Source organism: Hemibagrus wyckioides, linkage group LG03 (genome assembly GCF_019097595.1).
Source record: "Hemibagrus wyckioides isolate EC202008001 linkage group LG03, SWU_Hwy_1.0, whole genome shotgun sequence".
Classification (NCBI taxonomy): domain Eukaryota; kingdom Metazoa; phylum Chordata; class Actinopteri; order Siluriformes; family Bagridae; genus Hemibagrus; species Hemibagrus wyckioides.
In genome coordinates, this window is record NC_080712.1 from 15,165,146 (window position 1) to 15,186,951 (window position 21,806).

At 42.3% G+C, this 21,806-nt stretch overlaps 1 protein-coding gene across 3 annotated transcripts in view; it reads right to left on the reverse strand.

The window, feature by feature from the left end:
• The window catches only part of adka (adenosine kinase a), a 137,916-nt gene that overhangs the window by 56,306 nt on the left and 59,804 nt on the right, over positions 1 to 21,806 (reverse strand). For all 3 annotated transcript variants that reach the window (XM_058386089.1, XM_058386087.1, XM_058386088.1), the window contains exons 5-6: positions 8,294 to 8,466; positions 4,278 to 4,386 (exon numbers count right to left, since the gene is read on the reverse strand). In XM_058386089.1, coding sequence (XP_058242072.1) covers positions 4,278 to 4,386; positions 8,294 to 8,466 — 282 coding nt within the window. The remainder of the gene's footprint in view (positions 1 to 4,277; positions 4,387 to 8,293; positions 8,467 to 21,806) is intronic.

Consider the following 21,806-nt stretch of genomic DNA (forward strand, 5'->3'; position numbering starts at 1 on the left):
AAACAAACTCAGAAAAATGTTCAATTAAGGCCCATCAGACTGGTCTCTCTCCACTCCACATTCACAAATTGCTCTCGTTTAACATTAAACAAGTTAATCTGTGTGGCTGCTGCGAGGCGTCTGAGAGGGGAAAAAAATGGCACAGCGCTGAGCTTTAGCTGTGTTTTTCTAAGGCTGTGACTCAGTAAATCTGATGAAAGCTTTTGTCTGTCAGTGGACAGAGAAGGCCATCAGCAATCGGTCCCACAGGAGCGGTGAGGATATGAGGAAATCTGCACAAATCTCTGTTAGTTCTGCGCTGGGGATCTCTGAGGGAACAGATACACCAGAGCTGATCCGTCTTTGCTATATAGCGCTAACATCCATCCTCATAAATCACCTCAGACTCCATGTTATTCATTAAAAGCATGAATTCTTTGATCTCAAACTGCATGCAAAATAAAAGACTAGTATTAATGACTTACTGGATCAGTTATTAATTAGGAGCAGCTTGGCTTCCCAACATGCCGCAGGTGGCACACAGCCTAGTGCTGATCCTTCATAACGCAGGGGTTGTGTAAGGACACTGCTCACCTCGGGGTCACTCTCTCATTGACTGGGACTTCTTTTGGCTGTGGCCCATCTTTCATTAAGAATATTCTCAATTCTTTATGAAAAGCTCCGCTCAGAGTCTCTACACTGCCTCTCAAATGTGTGTCACGCTCGTCAAACTATGCAACAGTGTCGCCATAAATGATTAGCCAAATCCAGTATTCTACATTACAAGCGGTTCCTTTTCCTGGATAAGTTATAAAACTATACCAACTGTGGTGTAGCCTTATTAAATAGACCGATCAAAGTGTACGCGCATTTCAGTTAACACATGTTAAATGTGTAACAAATCCATGATCCCTAATTCAAACAGGTGTTCACAAATGAGTCAGTCACTTAGATTTCTGCTATTTAACCTGACAAATTAGGTTAGTAAAATTCAGTTTGCAAAGAAAAACCACAAGCAAGTCACACTTTTGCCCGTCACCGAGTAGCCAGGATGAAATTTATAAATAAAGTGAATTTTGCTAACTGAATTAGACTAGCCGAATCTGAGCACGGGAATGAGCAACCCGAATAATTCTCTTTTAATATCTGAAAACGGTATCATTGTATCCGAGTTCGTTAACACTGAAGAAACCTATTTAAACATGGAGGTGAGCATAATTACAATTTCAAGGAAGTGAGATCAAAACAAGTGAAAATGTGTGGTTTTCAGACTTGTACATTTCAAGGCTATTAATTCGGTGAAATTTAAAAATCACACCAGGAAGCTCATCTGTTAATGCTACTGTTATTATTAGCGGCAAGTGGGAAATGATGTCACCTCTTATAACCACCTCAGAACTCCTCCTACCTTTACATACACCAGCTACTGGACCTTAAAACAGTTGTGCATCAGTTCTCACGCACACATGAAAACATTTTAGGTGTGGAGCTGAACCTTTAATTTTTGAAAATCGTAAAATATTTAGAATTGTGAAATTGTTTATTAAAAAAACAAAACAAAAAACAAACTAATTTGTAATGAAGAGCTCATTGAAACTCATTAGATTCATAAAACATGATTAACCATTGGATAAAAGTCATCACTGGAGTGTTTTTGTCTAACAGACATTAAGAGATGAGATGAGGGGAGGAATGACGCAGAGTGCAAGTGAAGGTCAATACAGCTAACAGCTAGACATTAGCGAGAGGAAGAGTGAGAAAGAAAAGAAGAAGGAGAGAGAGAGAGAGAGAGAGAGAGAGAGAGTCGACAGACAGGCTGGTGCCAGGCTCTAGGACAGCTACACGCAAGAGGAAATCACTTACATAACCCGGCTTGAGAATAACCCACACAGCCTCTTAGAGAGACACTCAGGACTTCTGACAGGACAGACCCCGTTTATTTGTCCAGCCTGCTCTGCTTTCATTCTCCATTAAACCGACAGGGATTTAAGCCTGACCCCAGACCTCATGCGGGAATCCATTTCCAAAATGGAGGCGGAGAGGGGGAAAAAAAAATGGGGCTAAGGCAGAGCATAGGCAGCAGATCAGATGTAGTGAACATGACTCTGAGGTGAATACTGACTGATGCCACTGTGGTTAAAGGCTGTGAGTAACGACAGAAGAGGTGAGGAGGTGACTTTGCTGCTGAGGGAAGAGGATGTGCTTCACTAATGAATACTCTGACTGGATAATCAATTCACAGACTTGTCTCTGATTAAGGGACAGAGGGAAAGACTAACAACAAGAGAAAGCCTACAGAGCTCAGCCAAATGCATTATACATGTCTACAGAGTAGAGACCTGCAGTGCACCTGGAGAAGCTGCTATCACAGCTTTGTTTGGGCCTGTGGAAGAAAAACAAGCGGGCCCACTGGGACGCTCGGCGCTCCAATCTCAGCTGAAATTTGAGCTGTGGACAAACTGAGCTGGGCATCGGCAGCACAAACTATTCCCCCTCCCTCAAGAGCCCTGTCTAACAAGCCCAATGGAAAGCCAGGGCAGACTAAACGGGGACAACGCTTTCAATAAACATTGGAATGTGTCTGTTCCCTCTCTCCTTCTCTCGCTCTCTCACTTCATTGTCAGTGGGAAGACTGTCTCATTCCTCACAGGACAACACTACTGTTCATCTTTTTTCACACTAGATTCCCTAGATATTATCAGCATACAGTATCTTTAGCTTTAGTGTGTCCTTCATACCAGGATGCACCCATTCACGTAGGCATTGAAAGTCTGGATGGAAATGAATGTTTGGTTAAATTTAAACTTTTCCTGGTTTATGGCACATTCTTGGAAAACATTTCTCTTTTTGGCAATAATGGCAAGCAGTACTGTTATTTCCAAATTGCACTGATTACCAGATATTTCTCCTGTTCTTCCTCTTTGCTGAATTTCATTCGGTTGTCATATCACCACGGAAAGTGTCAGAACATTGTAGGATAAATATAATCAAGGTGCATTCCTCTTTGCCTTTTAAAAAAAGTTTAAGCTGCTCTTCCCACATGAGCCTTCCGACTGTTTAGGAGGCATTGTTCCGGCCAATGGCAGCCAATGTTTGCAGGATTTTGTCTCCAAAATGCAGTCGTACCTAGCCCTTTCCCGTTTAATTACCATTTCTGTGTACAGGCTTAACCTTTGTCCTTTGGGCTTGTACAACAACACAGAACCCACACAGAAGCGAAAGGAGACAAACCCAGACAGTGTCATCAGGACACTTTCCCATGGTCACCACCACTTCATCCTCTAAGGGCAGGAAACACAAAAGAAACCAACGCAGCTTCACTTCTCTTTATTCCGCGTAGCCTCCGGCTCTATTCGGTAAGCAGTACCGTGATGAAAGTCAGTTAATCAGGGTTGAAAATGATTAGAGTGTCACATTACAATGGTTGCCAAATTGACTGATTCCTGCGTCGAGGTTAATCACATGCCTTTATTAGAGGTATCCACAAATGGATGTCCAGCGGGGCGCAGATGGAACTCTCCCGGCGGATGAAGCTGAGAGCAAGTACTGACCTGCATGCCGAGCCGTCCCAATCACGTTTGTAATGGCTCATTAACTGACAGGTCGGAGTGTAATGGGGTCACACGCTTCACACCAACCTTGATTACGGATGATTACAAGCAACAGTTTGCACCACGTCTGCCAGTTAACTCCTCAATCAGGAGTGAAACAGCACGGCTGACTGGTGGAGCTGATGCTGCTTGATAAGTTGTCTCCAGCACCACACACAACGTCCTCTTAGGGGGCATGAGGAGAGCACGGCCTGTAAATGAAAACGCTCGGCCTAGTCAGCAGCCTTCACAGAAACTGAGTCATCTTGCACCCGAATGACCTCTCAGTCGAACCCCATCATTCTCATGGGTCAGAGAGCTGAATTTCTTCAGCCAGTCCAATTGCACTTTTGGAAACTCATATCTCCCACCCTCCAGGGCAGAACATAGCCTATCAGCATCACATGGATTCGCAGAGTGCCCTTTTAAGGGCATGAAATGAAGAAGCGTATCTGCTCGCCGAGGTGAGATCAGTGGAAGCTATTTGGCACAGAAGCGCTGGCATAACACCTAGCGTCTGCACTGTCCGCTCCATTATCTCTCGACTTACACAATCTCTGTAGCTTTCTCTCTCAGTGTGTGTCACCATCATAGACAGACCATATCAAAAAGAACTAGTTAATGAATTGTTTTAAAAAGGACTCCTCGTCGTGTTGTACAGTAATTCAATCAGTAATTCAAAAGATATAGGAATGTTAGTTTACTTACAGCAATGTAGTAGACTTTTGCTTTTTCTACCAGCTTCCAGTTCTCCTCCAGGTCCAGATGTTTGTCTTTCTTATAGCAGTTGGCAGCTCCCAGATTGGCAATAAGAGACCTGCAAGAAACAGAGAAAATAAATTCAACCCAGCGTCAACTCATTTCTGTCCAAAAACAGTTACACACTAAAGCACTCAGTATTAATAAATAGCTTTCATTACATAATTACCATCACCTTCCATCAAAAAAGGATGTGTGTGTGTGTGTGTGTGTGTACGCCTTTAAGCTACTACTCCACTTTTTAGGTTAGTGGACGTGCAACGCCACATTTAAAAGATGAATTTCTTCCTAATAGTCACGTTTGCCTACTTAAGCGAACAACCATTCTATAGAGCTAAAGGCTGAACGGGGCTGACATATGGACGCTGCTTTAGAAAACAGCTGCTCAGTGTCAACCATGCCTGAATTAAATATCAACACACCACTTTTTCCCCCCTCTGCAAATGCCTTACAAGACCTTTCCCGTAAATAAATGAAAAAAATAAACAAATCAATAATGCAGAGAAAGTGTACAGGGTCCATCGGGACCACTGTTTCTCCATTAACCTCCTGGTGGTCCTCGCATCAACAAAAACAACTAATTCCAGTTTGGAAAGCCACCTTTCTCATTATTCACTTGTTAGTGAGAGGAAGCAGTCCCCAGGGGCTAGCCACTATTCTGAAGTTTCATTACCCTTAGAAAAGTGCCCGTACTATCCACAAACAACAGTCAATAGAACAGAAGTCCTGCACTGTATAGAGGAACACATCCTTACAAATAAAGGTACCTTACTTTTCTTTAAAACAAAGTCATAAAAACTCTTTCTCTGATAAGCCAGATCTAAAAAGATCGCTGCACATAAAAAAAGAAATTCAGTTGTCTGTTTCACCAACAATACATCTATCAATCCAAAGGTTCTGTAAGAAACCAAAAATAGCTGTAAAAACATTTGTTGGTGCTCCACTCTGGTGAACTCTTCTATACAAGACACATGCACATTCCTAGCAGAAACGTTTTCAACCTAGAACCATGTTAACAGGCTAAGGACCCTTAATATACAAAGAACCCCTTGAAGAACCCAATTACTAAGCATGTACAACATCACTGTAAACCCACAGTGTCCAATCTATGGAGCCACATCTGATGGTTTCTTGAGGACCAAGATCAACTGATTAAAGGGGAGGAATGAGGCAAGGTTCCTGCTTGGGTGGAATGAAAATCTGCCTCCACAGCAGCCCTTTGCAGTGAAGCCAACCTGAACCCAAAACAGATCCTTTACACCCGACTTCCAGCCAGCTCTGTGTTCTAAATGTACTTCTGCAACACGCAGGTCCTCTAAAGTGTATTGATAAAAGCTAAAAACGTTCTCTCGGTCTTTAAGCTGAAGGAATGTGTGTGTGTGTGTATTTATGGGTGTGTGTGTAGTGTATGTGTGTGGTGACCTCTGCAGCCTCCTGTAATGAAAGAGACTGCTCTGACAGGTGAGGCGGTAATGAGTAGTCTCATAAGGCTATAGCTGACAGCTCTATAAGTCTGCACACTTCAAACTAGCTCCCATTAAGAGCGGCTCTGGCTGATTCACACCATGATGGCTGAAAAACAAAGACGACTCTCCTCCTCCTCTTTTTGCTCTTCCTCCTCCTCCTCCTCCTCCTTGTCTGCTCTGAAGACTGAGACTGGGCCCTACACGCGTCCACTCATCACAGCGAGTGTTAACAGGTCAAACACTTCCAGAATTTTCCAGCAGCACACTTGACCACATGCAAAGGAGCAGAGACTGATCCATATGCTAAGGATGACACTTACATTTTAGAGCAAATAGATGTGAATGACATTACTATATGATTAGAACAACACACTAAAAATGATTAGAACAGCAGCACACAAAGAGAGGTTAAGTAATAAATGCTGCAAAGATATGTACAGGGCAAGAACATGTTCACTTATTAGGTAACTCTTCTGCCTTCTATTCAAAAGTCCATTAGATTTAAATAAGTTCCTGGTTGCATGTGTATCTGAAACACTTTAACCACAGGAAGTGTGGGCTGTGAGCCCATTTCTGTTTCAGTTTATTGTTCATTTTATCTTGCAACTACATTCATATTGTCTGTAGATAATAAAAAATCATTTTTTAGACTTTTTCGGGATGCACAGATTTGATAGTTTTACTTTTATGTAGACAAATGTTTATTTAAAATGAAAAATGGCAATGGTCCTAAAACACGTGGAATGAAATAAACCTAGACATATAGGCTAGGTCTACTCTGTGAAGACAGAACTCTAGCTCAGACTTTGCCCAGAGCCTGTTGGCAAACTTGTGAGAGTATCATGTTTACTTGCTACAAACAAACAAACTCTTCACTTTTTAAGGACGCCGGGCCAAGAACTTGTTTCCAAACCAGTAACTCTACCTTCCAAAAGGTCACTGGGGAAACCGGTGCATGTATGTGTGCATATACAGGAATGTGGACAGCCAATCACATTACACTCTTCTAGATTGTGTAGATTATGGCCAGAAAAGTTTCCGATAAGAATACAGTGCAGCGCTAGTTTAGCTCTGGCAAATTGCAATCGTTTTAATCATTTAATTATCAAATATAAAATGATATATATAGAGACAGAATTAATATTACTACTTCATGTGTTCTTAGTGCAAAAAGGCAAATTCAAAGAACAATAGGATACCAAAATTACAATCCATTTTAAGGTTTATAATTTCTGCACTGTAACATGTTGTTGCTGATATTAAGCTTGATTATACGTTTCTTCCTCTTTCTTTAACTCAAGATTAATTCACACAGTTGGGATGAATCCTGAACAGCTTCCTGTTCCCTACATATACATTCTACTAGGGTATAACAATGGCACTATTTCATTCCCTACAGGATGTCATGCTTTTGTGATCGCAGGAATTAACATAAAAATCATGCAAACTCCACAAAATTAAGAGGCAATTTTTCAAAAAGTGTCGCACATTCAGCCGAAAGCCTCTACCAACATGATAACAGCTATCACAGAAAATAATTACATATGTGTTTTCAGTTGTAGTAGTTTAAAAGAAGAATCCTGAATTGGTGAAATTGTAAGCACATATAGTTCTCCACAAAAATACTGCAAATTTTGCAAAATACAAAACAGACGCAGAAAAAATGAAGCATTTTGGCCGCAACGATCACAAAACAAAATTCCTGGAGTGACTGATATATGACCGACTGAACACCAGAAAAATCCTAGAAGGACTGCTGTAGGACCAAAAGAACACCATTTGAGATTCAGCCTGAGAGATAACATGCATGTTGGAAAAGAATTAACTACATGTAGCCCGATATCCCTCTCAGGACACGTTTGATTTGATGCCTTGCCATCACCGGTAACTTTCCTCTTGCTTTTGCATTAATGCGCACAGTAAACACACAGCTTGTTGCAGCATTGTGTATTATTTATCATATGTCAGTAACACCTGCGTCTCGGAAAAGGTATACATTTATTATCCGCTTTATTTGGTCCTCCTTCTCTCCGAGTAAGGAAAGAATTAACAGCAGCATCAGGCATGGGCGCATGTTTATCATCGACTTGATCATATCTTCACTTCTCCAGGGAATAGAAGCCTGAGGGAGATGCCACAGTCGGCTGTAAATGTTTATCCAATTTTATAGCCTTTAAAAGTTGGAAACAACCTGCCAATATCAAATGCTTAGGTGGCACGTAATGCTTTCTGCCTGCCTCATGCATCAGGCCAGTCATGGAATCTGGCACCCTTCAGTGCCAAGTCTAGCAGTCAATCAAAATAGCTTGGTGCTGATCTAACCCTGCTATATAAATAAATAAGGAGCTCTGCAGGAAAGGAGTAGAACAGCCAGTGAGAGAACAGTGAGTTCTAGTGTTCAGTGAGGCATGCGAGTGTGTGCATGTGTGTGTGTACACAAGTGTGTGTTATCCTGAGGAAGTGATAAAGGCTTTCTCCTGAGGAAAGACGGTAACTGACCTGTTGTCTCCAGTGATGCAGGCGGCACAGGTCCCTGTCGGTTCTTTGCTCTGCTCGTAGTAATGGGCGTCCACATGGCACTCTTCTGCCTTCTGCTTCAGAATCTTTCCAAACTCGTCTTTGCCGATGCAACCGAAGAAAGTGCCCACTTTGTGGGGCTTCTGGATCATCCACTAAAGAAAACAAACAGATAGATAGATAGATAAATAAATAAATAAATAAATAAATAAATAAATGAGAGACAAAAAAAAAATGGGACGACTGAAACAGACGGCGCTGTGCATTCTGAGCAGTTCTGAGCAATGTAAACCCAGATGTCCAAATTCTCTTAATTTCTCAATATGATTTTGATGAGGCAGGGCTGGAATGATGTTTGAGCTAGAAATAGCACTTCACTCATCTGGAAAGTTTTCTATGCAGAAGGGAACAATTCCTGGAAAATCAATGTTACTGCACTAGAGAGATTAGCACTAAAGGACGATACATACAAGAGGGTGAATAAGCGACACAAACAGGAAACAATAACGGCAGCCTGGGAAGGAGAACCAACCGGAAAAGAAAGAAAAAAAAATGATAGATGGAGCTGCTTCTAACAAGACCTTAAAAAGCTCCTTAGGACAGAACGTGACTGAATGAGTCACTGCTATCTTAGTAATTTTGATTTTTATCCCAGGAGACCTGGTGTATTTAAGGCTCATGCCATCTTTGGAAACAAGTTTGTTTATTGAAATGACAGGTGTTGTTCGAGGAAAGGCTGTGCGAGTGGGCATGGGCTTTAAAAAAAATAAATAAAGCCACGGCTGCATCAGAAGAAGATATTAAGACTGACAGAGAGCAGGTACACAGAAGAAAATGAAGGAGCTGACAGCTGTGTAGGAGCCTCATGCACATGCCTCTATAATCTCAAATCTATATTAATGTAGAACTGCCTAAACAGACACAAACTGCGACTGCCATTTTATAGAGACAGTATACCAGACTTGCTACGGTTTTAGTGCTCTGGGCTTTACGTGCAGATGATTTATTGCTGTACACAATGCTACGCTTGCTTGTTTAACTGCAACCTTGCGATGGTTGTTGATGGGGCCCCTTGTGAATGAGACACTCCCGCTGGCATGGATGACCCGCATACATGAGAAATTCATCATTCACACCAGATAACCGGATTCAGTGGGAGAAACCTACACCTCTAATCACCACGCAAGGTTTAGTCACTGCACAAATAAAATACAGCAAAACAAGAATCAGAATCAGCGGCATATTTGCGGGTTTTAAAACATGACAAATGATGTAGAGAGCAGTGGGTCGAACCTATGCCTCGTTGGGTTTCTAGGGTTGTTTTCTGCATCCACAAGATCCGGCATATGTGCAACTGCCTGCAGTCAATTGGTTCATTTCGAAAACAAACACACAGCTCGACAGACATCTCTGTAGAAGTTCTCATGGTCTAGCTTCACCTCAGTTGTTCAATGGAAGTGCAGCCACCAAACACCACCAGACCACAGAAGTCATTTACCTACAAGATGATGAATTTTAAATGTGTGTGTAATATAAATTGCACACACACCCCAATGTTCAACTGAGATTCTTATTTCTTTATTTTGTCGTGTTAATTCTCGTCATGCCTTAAAGCAGAGGTATGCAACAGAAATGTGTGAAGGCCAGCTACATAAAATTCCATGTTATGAAAGGTCTGGGTGAGCGATAAAAATGACCGCAACGGCAACATGAAGCGACATATCAACCGGAGATGTCTTATTCACAGACATTACCTTAACAATAATAGTTAAAGGTTTCAGTGTTTAGGTTATATTTATGAATAAGGGATATCAAATTGATATGTCGCATCATGTTCTGATTAGTGCACTGGACAGGTGAGAAGCTGGTTTTAAATTACTCTGACCAATTGTCTTTAAACATTCAGTTTTCTCTTCATGTCAACACACTGCAGTTAATGCTTCTCCGAGAGCAGATCCAGACTGTGGTACACCAGCTGAAGACTTCTGCCTTACAGGATTCATAGCAAAGACAAAAAATGTAACACCAACAGGCTTCCCCACTCCAGTTTACATGCCAGTAATCATAAAGTAAATCATCCTGCATGCTTCATGCTTTCTCCAGTCTAGCTCACTGAACTCTCCCATTTACACTGTTAAAGCCGTAACACATAATATGTAAATATGAGGATATTGAAGTTCAATTATTGTTTATTGAACCTTTTATAAATATTAAGAATGCTTATACTATTGTTATATAAGTTTTGATTATATCCATGTTTCCCGATGAGGTGATTAAGACGTGATATTTTGACCGTCGTTCCACAGTGTTGTTATTTAAAGTCAGAAAGCTTTGTTCCTGCAAAATAAGCAGGAATCAAAGAGGAATATAACAACGTGTCAGACTGGTTGCTTAGAAAGGATGGTACGGTTTCAAATTTGAATTATGTGGAGTGCCATTAAACACACGCTCAGAGAACACGAAACAGATCACAGTGTTATTGTAAACCGTCAGATACACAGAGCATCATTTCTTATTCAAATCAGTCAATAAATAAATAAACAAACCCCAACGCTTATAGATATAGTTACAGTCAATCAAGCGAGATCATCTACAGCCGAGCGGCCGGTTTATTAATCTCCATCTCCTTTAATAAACCCCTCCCGCTGACAATTACTTTCAAATAGAGATCTAAATAAAAGATGATTCTTCCATTAAGACAAAAAAAAGCGTTCTGAAGGGTCGTCCTGAGGTCGAGCCACACTGGGTGAAGGCACACATACACTCAGTCTCATCCCAATTACCCAGCAGCAGCAGCAGCAAACGGGTGTGAGGGGTGCTTCATTACGCAGGGGCATGAAGAGTGGAAATTAGGCAGCGGGCAGCTCCTGCTGTGTTGCTCCCCCTGGCCATGAACACCGAACAGTGGGCTAGCCAAATGCGGCTGCATGCAGAGAGACAGAGAGAACATCCACTCCCTCGCACAGTTTGCTTGAGAGGTGAGAAACCACTGGAGTGTTTCTTTCAGAAGTTGGAGGTAGGGGGGCTTGGTGCAAAATATTTCGTGAAATGTTGACACACCAAAGTTCTGTGGGTGGCATCTTGTTAAGCAGTTTTTGGCAGTACATAACTTGGGTAATGAGATACTGCTTACTTTTAATTAAATTACTCGAATACTCATACATGCCCAATTATGCCATGTTGGCACGGCTAGACAGAAAGCATCAAGCAGTTTATTTGCAAAAAGAAGAATCAGAGGATAATTGGGCCATAGTTAGGCAGTCAATAATTTAATTTATTCATTCTTTTTCACCGACTGCTTTATACTGAACAGGATGGCAGCTGATCCAGAGTCTATCCCAGGAACACAGGGTGGCAGGAATACACTGGGACTGTTACCACCTTGGGGCAGTTTAAAGTAACCAGTCCATCGGCTAGCGTGCATTTCCGAAGTGTGCTGACATTTTCAAGCGTGTGTGATTTTGGGATTATGAAAGTCGTGCAGTACGTCTTCTACTGACTGCATGGAAACCAAGTGGCATCACAAAAGCTTAGTACCCTTACTATCAGGATACAAAGGATTAGCATCATGTAGGAAAAGATGTCACCAGTCCACAACCTCAAAAGTGTTATGTACTGTATGCTTCAAAGGTTTTGTGATGGGAAATAGACACAGGCTCAGAGAATTCTTGATTTGAATTACCTATAAAATCAGGGGTCCCCAACCACCGGGCCACGGACTGGGTACCGGACACGGTACTGGGCCGTGGATCATTTGGTACCGGGCCGCAAAGAAGCAATAAACTTATAATTTTATTTATATAACTTAAAATTATTATAGTCGTGCAGTGTGAAAGCAACAGTGATCCGACCACTTTGAAAATCGTGCAGTGCGAACTCTAGCTACAATGAGCTCCCTCTATCAACACCCCCCGGGCCGCAGAACAATTGTCCGGTATCAAACCGGTCCATGGTACTAAAAAGGCTGGGGAACCCTGCTATAAACCATCCAGGTTTAACTCTCTGTAATGTTGCTGCAATGGACAGTGGGACTGTAGGATTCTAGCACAGGGTAAGTCAGTCAAAGCTGCACTAGTTATGCACCATTTAGTGTCAAGTCATTTTAACATGCCTGATATCTTTGGTGGAACAAGATCTAATCTGTGCTTCACCAATACTGTTTAAAAAAGGGCACAGTTTCTTACCAGGAGAAGACTCGCAGGTCTTAAAGGTTTTCAGACTCCTATAATCACAATCTCAACAACAACGACAAAAATCACATCACAGAAATGCTTCAAGTGCTACAAATGAGGTGGTTGGAACACAATACATGATAAGAGTTCCTTAGCCTTCTAGTGAGTAATGGTGAGATTAGAGTAATTTGCTGTTCACACCATTATAATGTAATTGCATTTAGCTTTGTGAATACTGTGTTAAAAAAGTGATTCTGAACGTTCTTTAACCTGAAAAGCTCTTGGGTCATGATTCGGTATTAAAAGCCCTCTGCAACCTGATTGCAAAATCTCCAATTACAGGCTTATCAACCTCACAAAACTGCAGCTTGCTATTTTTAGAGCAAAAGTAGCAGGCCAGTGGCTGCCGCATGAAAGTGGCCGTGAGCAATCTGGCACTCTTCCGTCTGTATGAGCTAAGCTGCCTATCAGCAGTACGAGCTGAACAATTTCAGTGCAGAAAACTGATGTTTTTCACTCTGTCCTCACAGTGCTGACACAAACCATCAGATTTGACTGATGAGTCGTCTGTATTTTTCGGAAATTTTTTTTTTGAAGCTAAGCAAAAGTAGCACTTGACTAGAGGACAATACGGACAGCGAGTGGGAGAACGACAGAGAGAGTGGGTGATGAATGTGACTCATCTCTGAGGACGCAGGCAGAAAGTACAGACTAGCATAGACTTGGCTGTCACTGGCCACAGACACATGAATAAATAAAGGCATTATAATGAAGACAACTCGCCGTCTGCCCATCAGAAGCTGCCAGCCTGGCACCAAAGCTCAGGAGGGAGGGAGACATGGAGAGGGAGAAAGAGAACTGTCACTGAGGGAAGGGGGGGGCAGTGACGAGCACTGCCTGATTGCATTAAATCACTCATCACTGTAGGACTCAAGTCTCAGCTTCCCAACAAGATATCACGCTTTGGACTACTTTCAGTTTTCAACCCACCCTACAGAGCAAAACATCTGCTCGATTTCTCTTATCTGGGCTTTTTTACTCTCAGGTGCCATCCACACTGGGTGCCTGTTGTCCACTCTGCCCTTTTCAGCCCACCATGTCTGCCGCTGACCTTCTCCCTTCTCTTCCCTGGGATCCATCCAAACACTGCATTTCTCACTTCCTTCCCCTAGAGGAAGCAGGCAAGGTATCTTCATCACACTGGCCCAACATGCACTCTTCACGTCACACACCTTCCCATTTCGTCTATGGCACAGGGAACTAAATAACACACTGCCACGCTTCACTGTAATCCTATCCATTTCAGCACCATCTAATTTTCTCTGAGTGTAGGCAGCGAAGGGGAGAGGGACCTAGCAGATGAGAAGGTGTTTCGCCCCGTAAGGCTATTGTGTGACACTAGGAGGTCAGGAGCAATCGAATCCTGCCAGCAGAGGACACACACAAACACAGGCGTGCTGAGAGACGAGACTGTGCAGACACTTTCCCCTGTGCCGAAAGTGCGAGGCCTTTAGCCGAGAATGCCACTTCCCCCTCACAGCCTCTGGTGAGAACACGGTGTCACGTTTCAAACAGGGAGAAGTGGAGGAGGGGACGAGGTCCGATTACAGTGACTAGTCCGTCCTGAACAGCAGTAGCAAGGACTAAATGACACCATCCGGCGTCTCTGCTTCTTCCTTTCACACACAGACAGAGCAAAGTGTCTGGCGCTATCTGCCATGACATCGGCTCAATGCACCGAGGCTCTGGTAGACTCACCCCGCCTCCTAGTGTAACCTCTCAGGCGAAACCACATCAAGGCCAGGTAGAGTTTATCTGCCTTTAAACTTGCTTTTTCACCAGCCCTCTCTCGTTAAACACACGGTATAGAGCACTGTTGTTCAGCACTGGGGAGGCCTCTGAATTATGCACAAGACAAACAAGGCTGTGTTGCTGAGGCTGGGATACAATGCCGGCCACTCTCTTTCTGCCCTTCAGCTAGCCAGCCGTCCTATTAGGGCCACCAGCACTTCCCACCCCATAAGCATGGACTGAATCAGACAGTCTAGACTGTCTCTCAATCTCTTGTTAATACGTGAGGCAGTGGCTGTGAAACCTGGCATCCAATTTATGGCCGGAGTTTATCAAGTTGTAAAAGGGTGCTTGGCGCTCCCTGGTCCGGCACGGCAAAGCTAATCCTGTCTGCGAGGGGACGGCGGGAGGGGGTGTAATCAGCATGTGTGTGGGTGGTGGGGTTGTGTGACCTGAACTGGGAGGGGGCACAGCTGTGCTTCTTCTCATCTTAGTAGACGAGAGAGAGAGAGAGAGAGAGAGAGAGAGTAAAGCGAGGTCTCTCTTAGTCAAAGCAGAGTTGCAGGTGAATTGGTTTTGACCCGGATCAGGGAACTGACATTCCGCTTTGATCTTCAGTACATGTCAAACACCCATAGGGAAAGGATCAGTGGCAGCCTGAAACAGAATATACATGGGGAGAGAAAGAAGGAGAACACACAGAGTGAGAGAATGAGTGTGAGAAAGAGGGGAGGAGAGAGAAAGGTATGACAGAAGGTGAGAAATGAAAATAATCAAACAAGGTGTGAGTGTAAGTGGCAGTGACAGAATGTGAGAACGGGGTAAATGAAAAAAGGCAGTAGGTAAAACGAAGTTAGATCAAACTACTGCAAATCTGCAAACAGCACTAAAACTAGGAGCTAATGAAGGTTTTAAAAATGTTTTTGAATTTAAAAAAAAGGTGGTTTAGTACAGCTGTATTGACAAGTCATACACGAGCGGGATAACAGAGCCGCTGTTTGTCCTTCCCAAGCTCTCGAAACTTATGCAGAGGCACAATCATTCACAACACGTTAATAAACTCTGTCTGAAGCTGTTCATTGCTCTGCTGCTGGGTCTTTGTGAGGTTTTTTATGGACTTAAATTGCTCCCTATCCTCTTTGGTGAATGAAAGAGCTTTTTCTGAGCCAGCAGGCAGAAGTTGACCCCCAGCACTATTTCCACACTACTGCTGAGTGACCTCTGACCTCAAAGTGCTACCAAAGCAACCAAATCCTGTTTTACACCACTCACAGTCTGACAGGAATGTGTGTGTCAGGGGGGTGGGGGGTGGGGGTTGGGGGTTGAAGATGACAAATTTGCCCCGCACCCAAAAAAAAATAAACCCATAGCAGAAAATATAAATCAGTAGGAATTTTTTTCCTCTTACATGTTTTTCCCCCCTAATTTAAATAAAAACTGATTAATTAATTAAGATGGAGGTTTCTTAACTATCCCGAAGCTAGAGGTAACTCAAGATGCCTACTGCTGCTAAAGAATGCAAAGCAACACCAATAACCTGAAAGTGCTTCAGGGAAACAGGCAATAACAAGACTAGATATTTAAAGACTACATTATTCCAGACAGCATGACAAGCACAAGACGAGCTCCAATTACAATAATGCATAATGGTGCAAAATTAAGTCTTAATGTCTTGAGTCTGACTGACATTTATGTAGCAGCAGCCACTGAAGGAAATGTTTGTAAGAAAAGGCGACAGAATGTGAAAACAAATCGCTTTCTTTTGTGATGCTCCTTTTAAAAAATAAAAAATGACAGCGTGCTATGGTGTAGTAACAAATCCATGAGCCCGAGATCACTTTTCTACTTTTATATACATTCATTGCTTAGTAGCTTTTATTCTGGACACCGGGCCATTTGCCTCGAGAGTTTGCTACATCTGGTGAAGTGCAAGGAGCAGGCTTTCCTGAGCAACATGATATAGGTTTAAGTTTCATGACGGTGGGAAAAGTGTTGTCACAGTTAGCCGAGAAGATTCTTCTATGTGAACACAAACCTGTGATTATGAGCCCTTCCCCGAAACAGACCCAGAATAGGTTTCTGAGTGCAGACTCATGTATTCAGGCCAAGTGTAAAAACGCTCTCCATACTGCTAGGGGGACTGAGAGTGCCAAACAGGGATAATGTAAGGACAGAAATAATGCAGATCATAAATTTGTCAAAAGCAATTGCTGTAGAATTGCCACCAGTGTATACTCAAGATGGACAGCTGCCATTTTGACAAACAGTAGAGCTGTAAATCCAAGCCACATTCTGGTGCTACTACACAGTGTGCCAAATGTGTATGTTACAGTTCGTTACTTCATATAGCGACATACTGTTTAGAATTCTGCCAGACTGTATAGCACAGCAATCTTCAGCGCTGTTGATGAACGCAATGGAAAAGTCAGACAGTTACATGGCTGGTTGCACGCTCATATCACCAAATGCTGTATAAAAGGAATCTCTGGCCGCGAGGCTCTGCTATAGTTGCTACTTTTACTGTTTACAGTTAACACGGGTGTCATGTGAGGAATTAGGTCACAACTGGTTCGCAGGTACAGCTACACAATGGCAAAAGGACACATGTACACTCGAGCAGGGGTTCTGGATTCGGATTAGCGACCATACGGTGCCATATTGCAGCGTCCTGTGGAAAATCGCTTCAAGTGTGTGTGGGTGTAAAGTGTACACCCTGGAATAAGTAGCAACAATGGACAACTGGCAGCTGTGTGGATACGATTACAAGGCTCTCTTGTAAGGAACACTTACACCCTGTCCATCGAACCCCCTCTGGCTCGGCAAACATCTGTAGGGGTTTAACAGAGAGCACTAAGGCTCGTATCTGAAGGCTGAGACGACTGTCTGAGACATGAGCGGGCTCTGCGAGTCCGATTTACGACGGAGGATTCCTTATGCCGAAGCACCAGAGCTCTCATTCATCTTCATACACACTGGGCTGATAGATACAGCTGTGCTGCACTGTGAAAAATAAGCATGCCATTACCAAACCATAAAGCACACTGTCTGAACTGGTGCCTTCAAGTACACACGGTGTGTGTGTGTGTGTATAGTCAGTGTTTGTCAAAGGAAGGGGTCTACTCTCTTTCTGGCTGTTGTTAAGATGGGGGGAGAGATAGAGAGAGAGAGAGAGAGAGAGAGAGATGAGACGGAGACACACAAGCTCGGAGTGTGCCATTTTTCTATGATAAATGGAGAACACTGTGTGCTCGGGCGAAATAGAGGCCAGCTACGTCAGTTACGGGCAATAGTGCTGCTATAAATTCATTTATTAGATTTTACCCCAATAAGCACCACAAATTGGTTTTGCAAAATAGCAGGTACTAGCCGCATCATCTGCTCGATCACTTCGAGCCAAGAAAGTCTCTGCTGTCTGGTGATGCCAATATTTCTCTTCTATTCCATACATTAACCAAGATATCCTTACTGCATGTTGACGGTCATTAAATCTTCTGGATGGGGAGGGGAGGCATAAGACATAAGGCTGTATCAACACTTATTTCAGCCAAGAGTGATAATGTTCATACACACATACACACAAACGGGCTGTACATACACGTGGATATGCAAATGTGACACCAGCATCATCATCATCCTGGGGGAAAACAATGTTAAAAAACCAATATAGTACTATAGCTGTCAACACCCACAAATGTTTCAGCATGAGATTTTTGCTACAACTAGTAATAAGAGAAAGTGAAGGAGAGAGAGAGATGGAGAGAATAAACAACAAACCACCCTGTACAGACAAGCTTTCTCAGCTTTCTCTCAAAAGTAGTAATCATATAATGGTGTGGTTGAGAGCTTCCGATCTATAACTACTGTTTGACTCTCACACTAATCCCGACACCGAAACAGTATGAAAGACGAGACTTTTGATCGGAAACCAATAAAATACAAATCGAGTCCAGAAGAGAGTTTGTATCCCACAATCTGATTTCTACACAAAGCGTTGAACGTCACGTACAAAATCCAACACTTGGTGAGAGACGATCCATTAAAGCACACTCTTGCTAATATAATAACTTCACTTAATCCTGAGAATAAAGACTTTTTTTTTTTTACCCCCTTTTCCACTTTCGCCAGCCTCTATCGGTGTCAATGAACGTGACCCTACATTAGTGAATGGTGCAGTCTTTCCAAAAGCAGACAATAAAAATCATGTTATTACAGTCTAGCCATTAACAAGCTCTCATCTGATTTGAGGTCAATACTCAGAGTGCAAGTGCAATTTTTAATGGAGCATTGTGGCCTAGAAATTACACTTTTTTTTCCCCATCCTGAAAGTACTTTCAGATGCGCCGTGAAACATCTCCGGTATTGCTAGTGGCTTGTTCAGACAGACAGAAAGAGAGAAAGAGAGAGAGAGAGAGAGAGAAAGAGAGAAAGAGAGAAAGAGAGAAAGAGAGAAAGAAAGAAAGAAAGAAAGAAAGAAAGAAAGAAAGAAAGAAAGAAAGAAAGAAAAAAAGGATTTCATATCGGAGGAGACGATGGAAGAAGAGATGGTCAAGGCTGACTATAGCTCTTTTAACATGGTGCTGTTTGAAGCAGCCTTGGGAGTTTTGTATTTGCACACATTAAAAGTTTTACCCATAGACTCTTCTTTTTCAGATGAAAAGGTGATTACATACATGTTTCATAACCTCATTCTAAGTTCATTCATAAGTTCATTCTTTCATATGGCTGAGAATAAAGAGGTGTGAGAGGACACTCACTCACCCAGCAAGTCACGGGTTCTTCTTTGTAGAAGATGACATACAGAGATCTGCATAAAGACTGCTGGAAACAAACTCCCCTGCTACAATCATACACTCTATCGTGTACAAATGTATAATCACACACACACAAAATATATATATTACATATAAAGGGTTTTGCTGTAAATGCCAGACACATACTGCTGTTGTTGTCAAGTTGTAGATGCTAAAAGGGCTTACATGACCGAAATTAGAAATGTAAAGCAATTTCTAAAAGATAACTGAAAAAAAAGTCTAGTTTCTGAATATTTTTGGTCAAAATGCTTTGTTGACATTCCGAATAAATGTGATGACTGCATCCACAAATTGGTTGCTAGTGGTCCTGGATGCAAGGCAGAGAATAAAAGACAATCTGTGTATAGACACACACTAGTTTAGATGTTCCTAATAAACTGACAGCTGAATTTACTTGTGCTTTTGTATCAGAACAGCTTATACAGTACGATGAATATATTTTACATGGTGTAAAATGTTTACTGAGCTTGATTGTAAAGACGGTTTGGTCACAGAGTTTCCTGCAGTGTGACCAAACACATGCACACACACGCATGCACACACAAATATACTCTCACTCACACTTACTCAGACACACACACACACATAATATATACTCTCTCTCTCTCTCTCTCTCTCTCTCTCTCTCTCTCACATACATATGTATTATATATACACACACTACCAGTCAAAAGTTTGGACACACCTTCTAATTCCATGGTCTTTCCTGATGTTTATTTCTTTCTACATTGTAAAACAATGCTGAAGGTGGCCGAAATACACAATAATGTCCTTTGAACAGTTGATATTGAGATATGTCTGCTACTGATGCTCTGTAAAGCCTTCATAACGGCTCTAATCTGAGGTGCTGTTAATTGGTGATTTCTGAGGCTGGTAACTCTAAATGAACTTCTCCTCTGCAGCAGAGGTAAATTTTGGTCTTGCTTTCCTGGGATGGTCTTCATGTGAGCCAGTTTCATCATGATGCTTGATGGGTTTTGCAAATGCACTCGACAATACTGTTCTTGCAAGAACTATTCCAGAACACCTGACCTTCGTGTCTTAAAATAACAACTGACTGTTTTTTGTTGTCATTACATATGGATTACTTAAGTCCATGTGTGTTACTTCATAGTTTTGAAATCTCTAGTATTGTTCTAGAATGTAGAAAATAAATCCCTAAACAAAAACCATTGAATTAAAAGGTGTCCAAACTTATATAAACTTTATATATATATATATATATATATATATACACTATATTGCCAAAAGTATTCACTCACCTGCCTTGACTCGCATATGAACTTAAGTGACATCCCATTCCTAATCCACAGGGTTCAATATGACGTCGGTCCACCCTTTGCAGCTATAACAGCTTCAACTCTTCTGGGAAGGCTGTCCACAAGGTTTAGGAGTGTGTTTATGGGAATTTTTGACCATTCTTCCAGAAGCGCATTTGTGTGGTCACACACTGATGTTGGACGAGAAGGCCTGGCTCTCAGTCTCCGCTCTAATTCATCCCAAAGGTGTTCTATCAGGTTGAGGTCAGGACTCTGTGCAGGCCAGTCAAGTTCCTCCACACCAGACTCTGTCATCCATGTCTTTATGGACCTTGCTTTGTGCACAGTCATGTTGGAAGAGGAAGGGGCCAGCTCCAAACTGTTCCCACAAAGTTGGGAGCATGGAATTGTCCAAAATGTCTTGGTTTGCTGAAGCATTCAGAGTTCCTTTCACTGGAACTAAGGGGCCGAGCCCAGCTCCTGAAAAACAACCCCACACCATAATCCCCCCTCCACCAAACTTTACACTTGGCACAATGCAGTCAGACAAGTACCGTTCTCCTGGCAACCGCCAAACCCAGACTCGTCCATCAGATTGCCAGATGGAGAAGTGCGATTCGTCACTCCAGAGAACGCATCTCCACTGCTCTAGAGTCCAGTGGCGGCGTGCTTTACACCACTGCATCCGACGCTTTGCATTGCACTTGGTGATGTATGGCTTGGATGCAGCTGCTCGGCCATGGAAACCCATTCCATGAAGCTCTCTGCGCACTGTTCTTGAGCTAATCTGAAGGCCACATGAAGTTTGGAGGTCTGTAGTGATTGACTCTGCAGAAAGTTGGCGACCTCTTCGCACTATGCGCCTCAGCATCCGCTGACCCCGCTCCGTCAGTTTACGTGGCCTACCACTTCGTGGCTGAGTTGCTGTCGTTCCCAAACACTTCCACGTTCTTATAATACAGCTGACAGTGGACTGTGGAATATTTAGGAGCGAGGAAATTTCACGACTGGATTTGTTGCACAGGTGGCATCCTATCACAGTTCCACGCTGGAATTCACTGAGCTCCTGAGAGCGACCCATTCTTTCACAAATGTTTGGAAAAACAGTCTGCATGCCTAGGTGCTTGATTTTATACACCTGTGGCCATGGATGTGACTGGAACACCTGATTCTGATTATTTGGATGGGTGAGCGAATACTTTTGGCATACACACACATATATATATACATATATACATATACATATATATACATATACATATATATATATATATATATGTATATATATATATATATATATATATATATATATATACACGGAGTATATGAGTGTGTGTGTATGAGTGATTGTGTGAGCAAGAGTATATATGTATGTATATATGTGTGTATATATATATATATATATATATATATATATATATATATATATATATATATATATATATATATACACACATATATA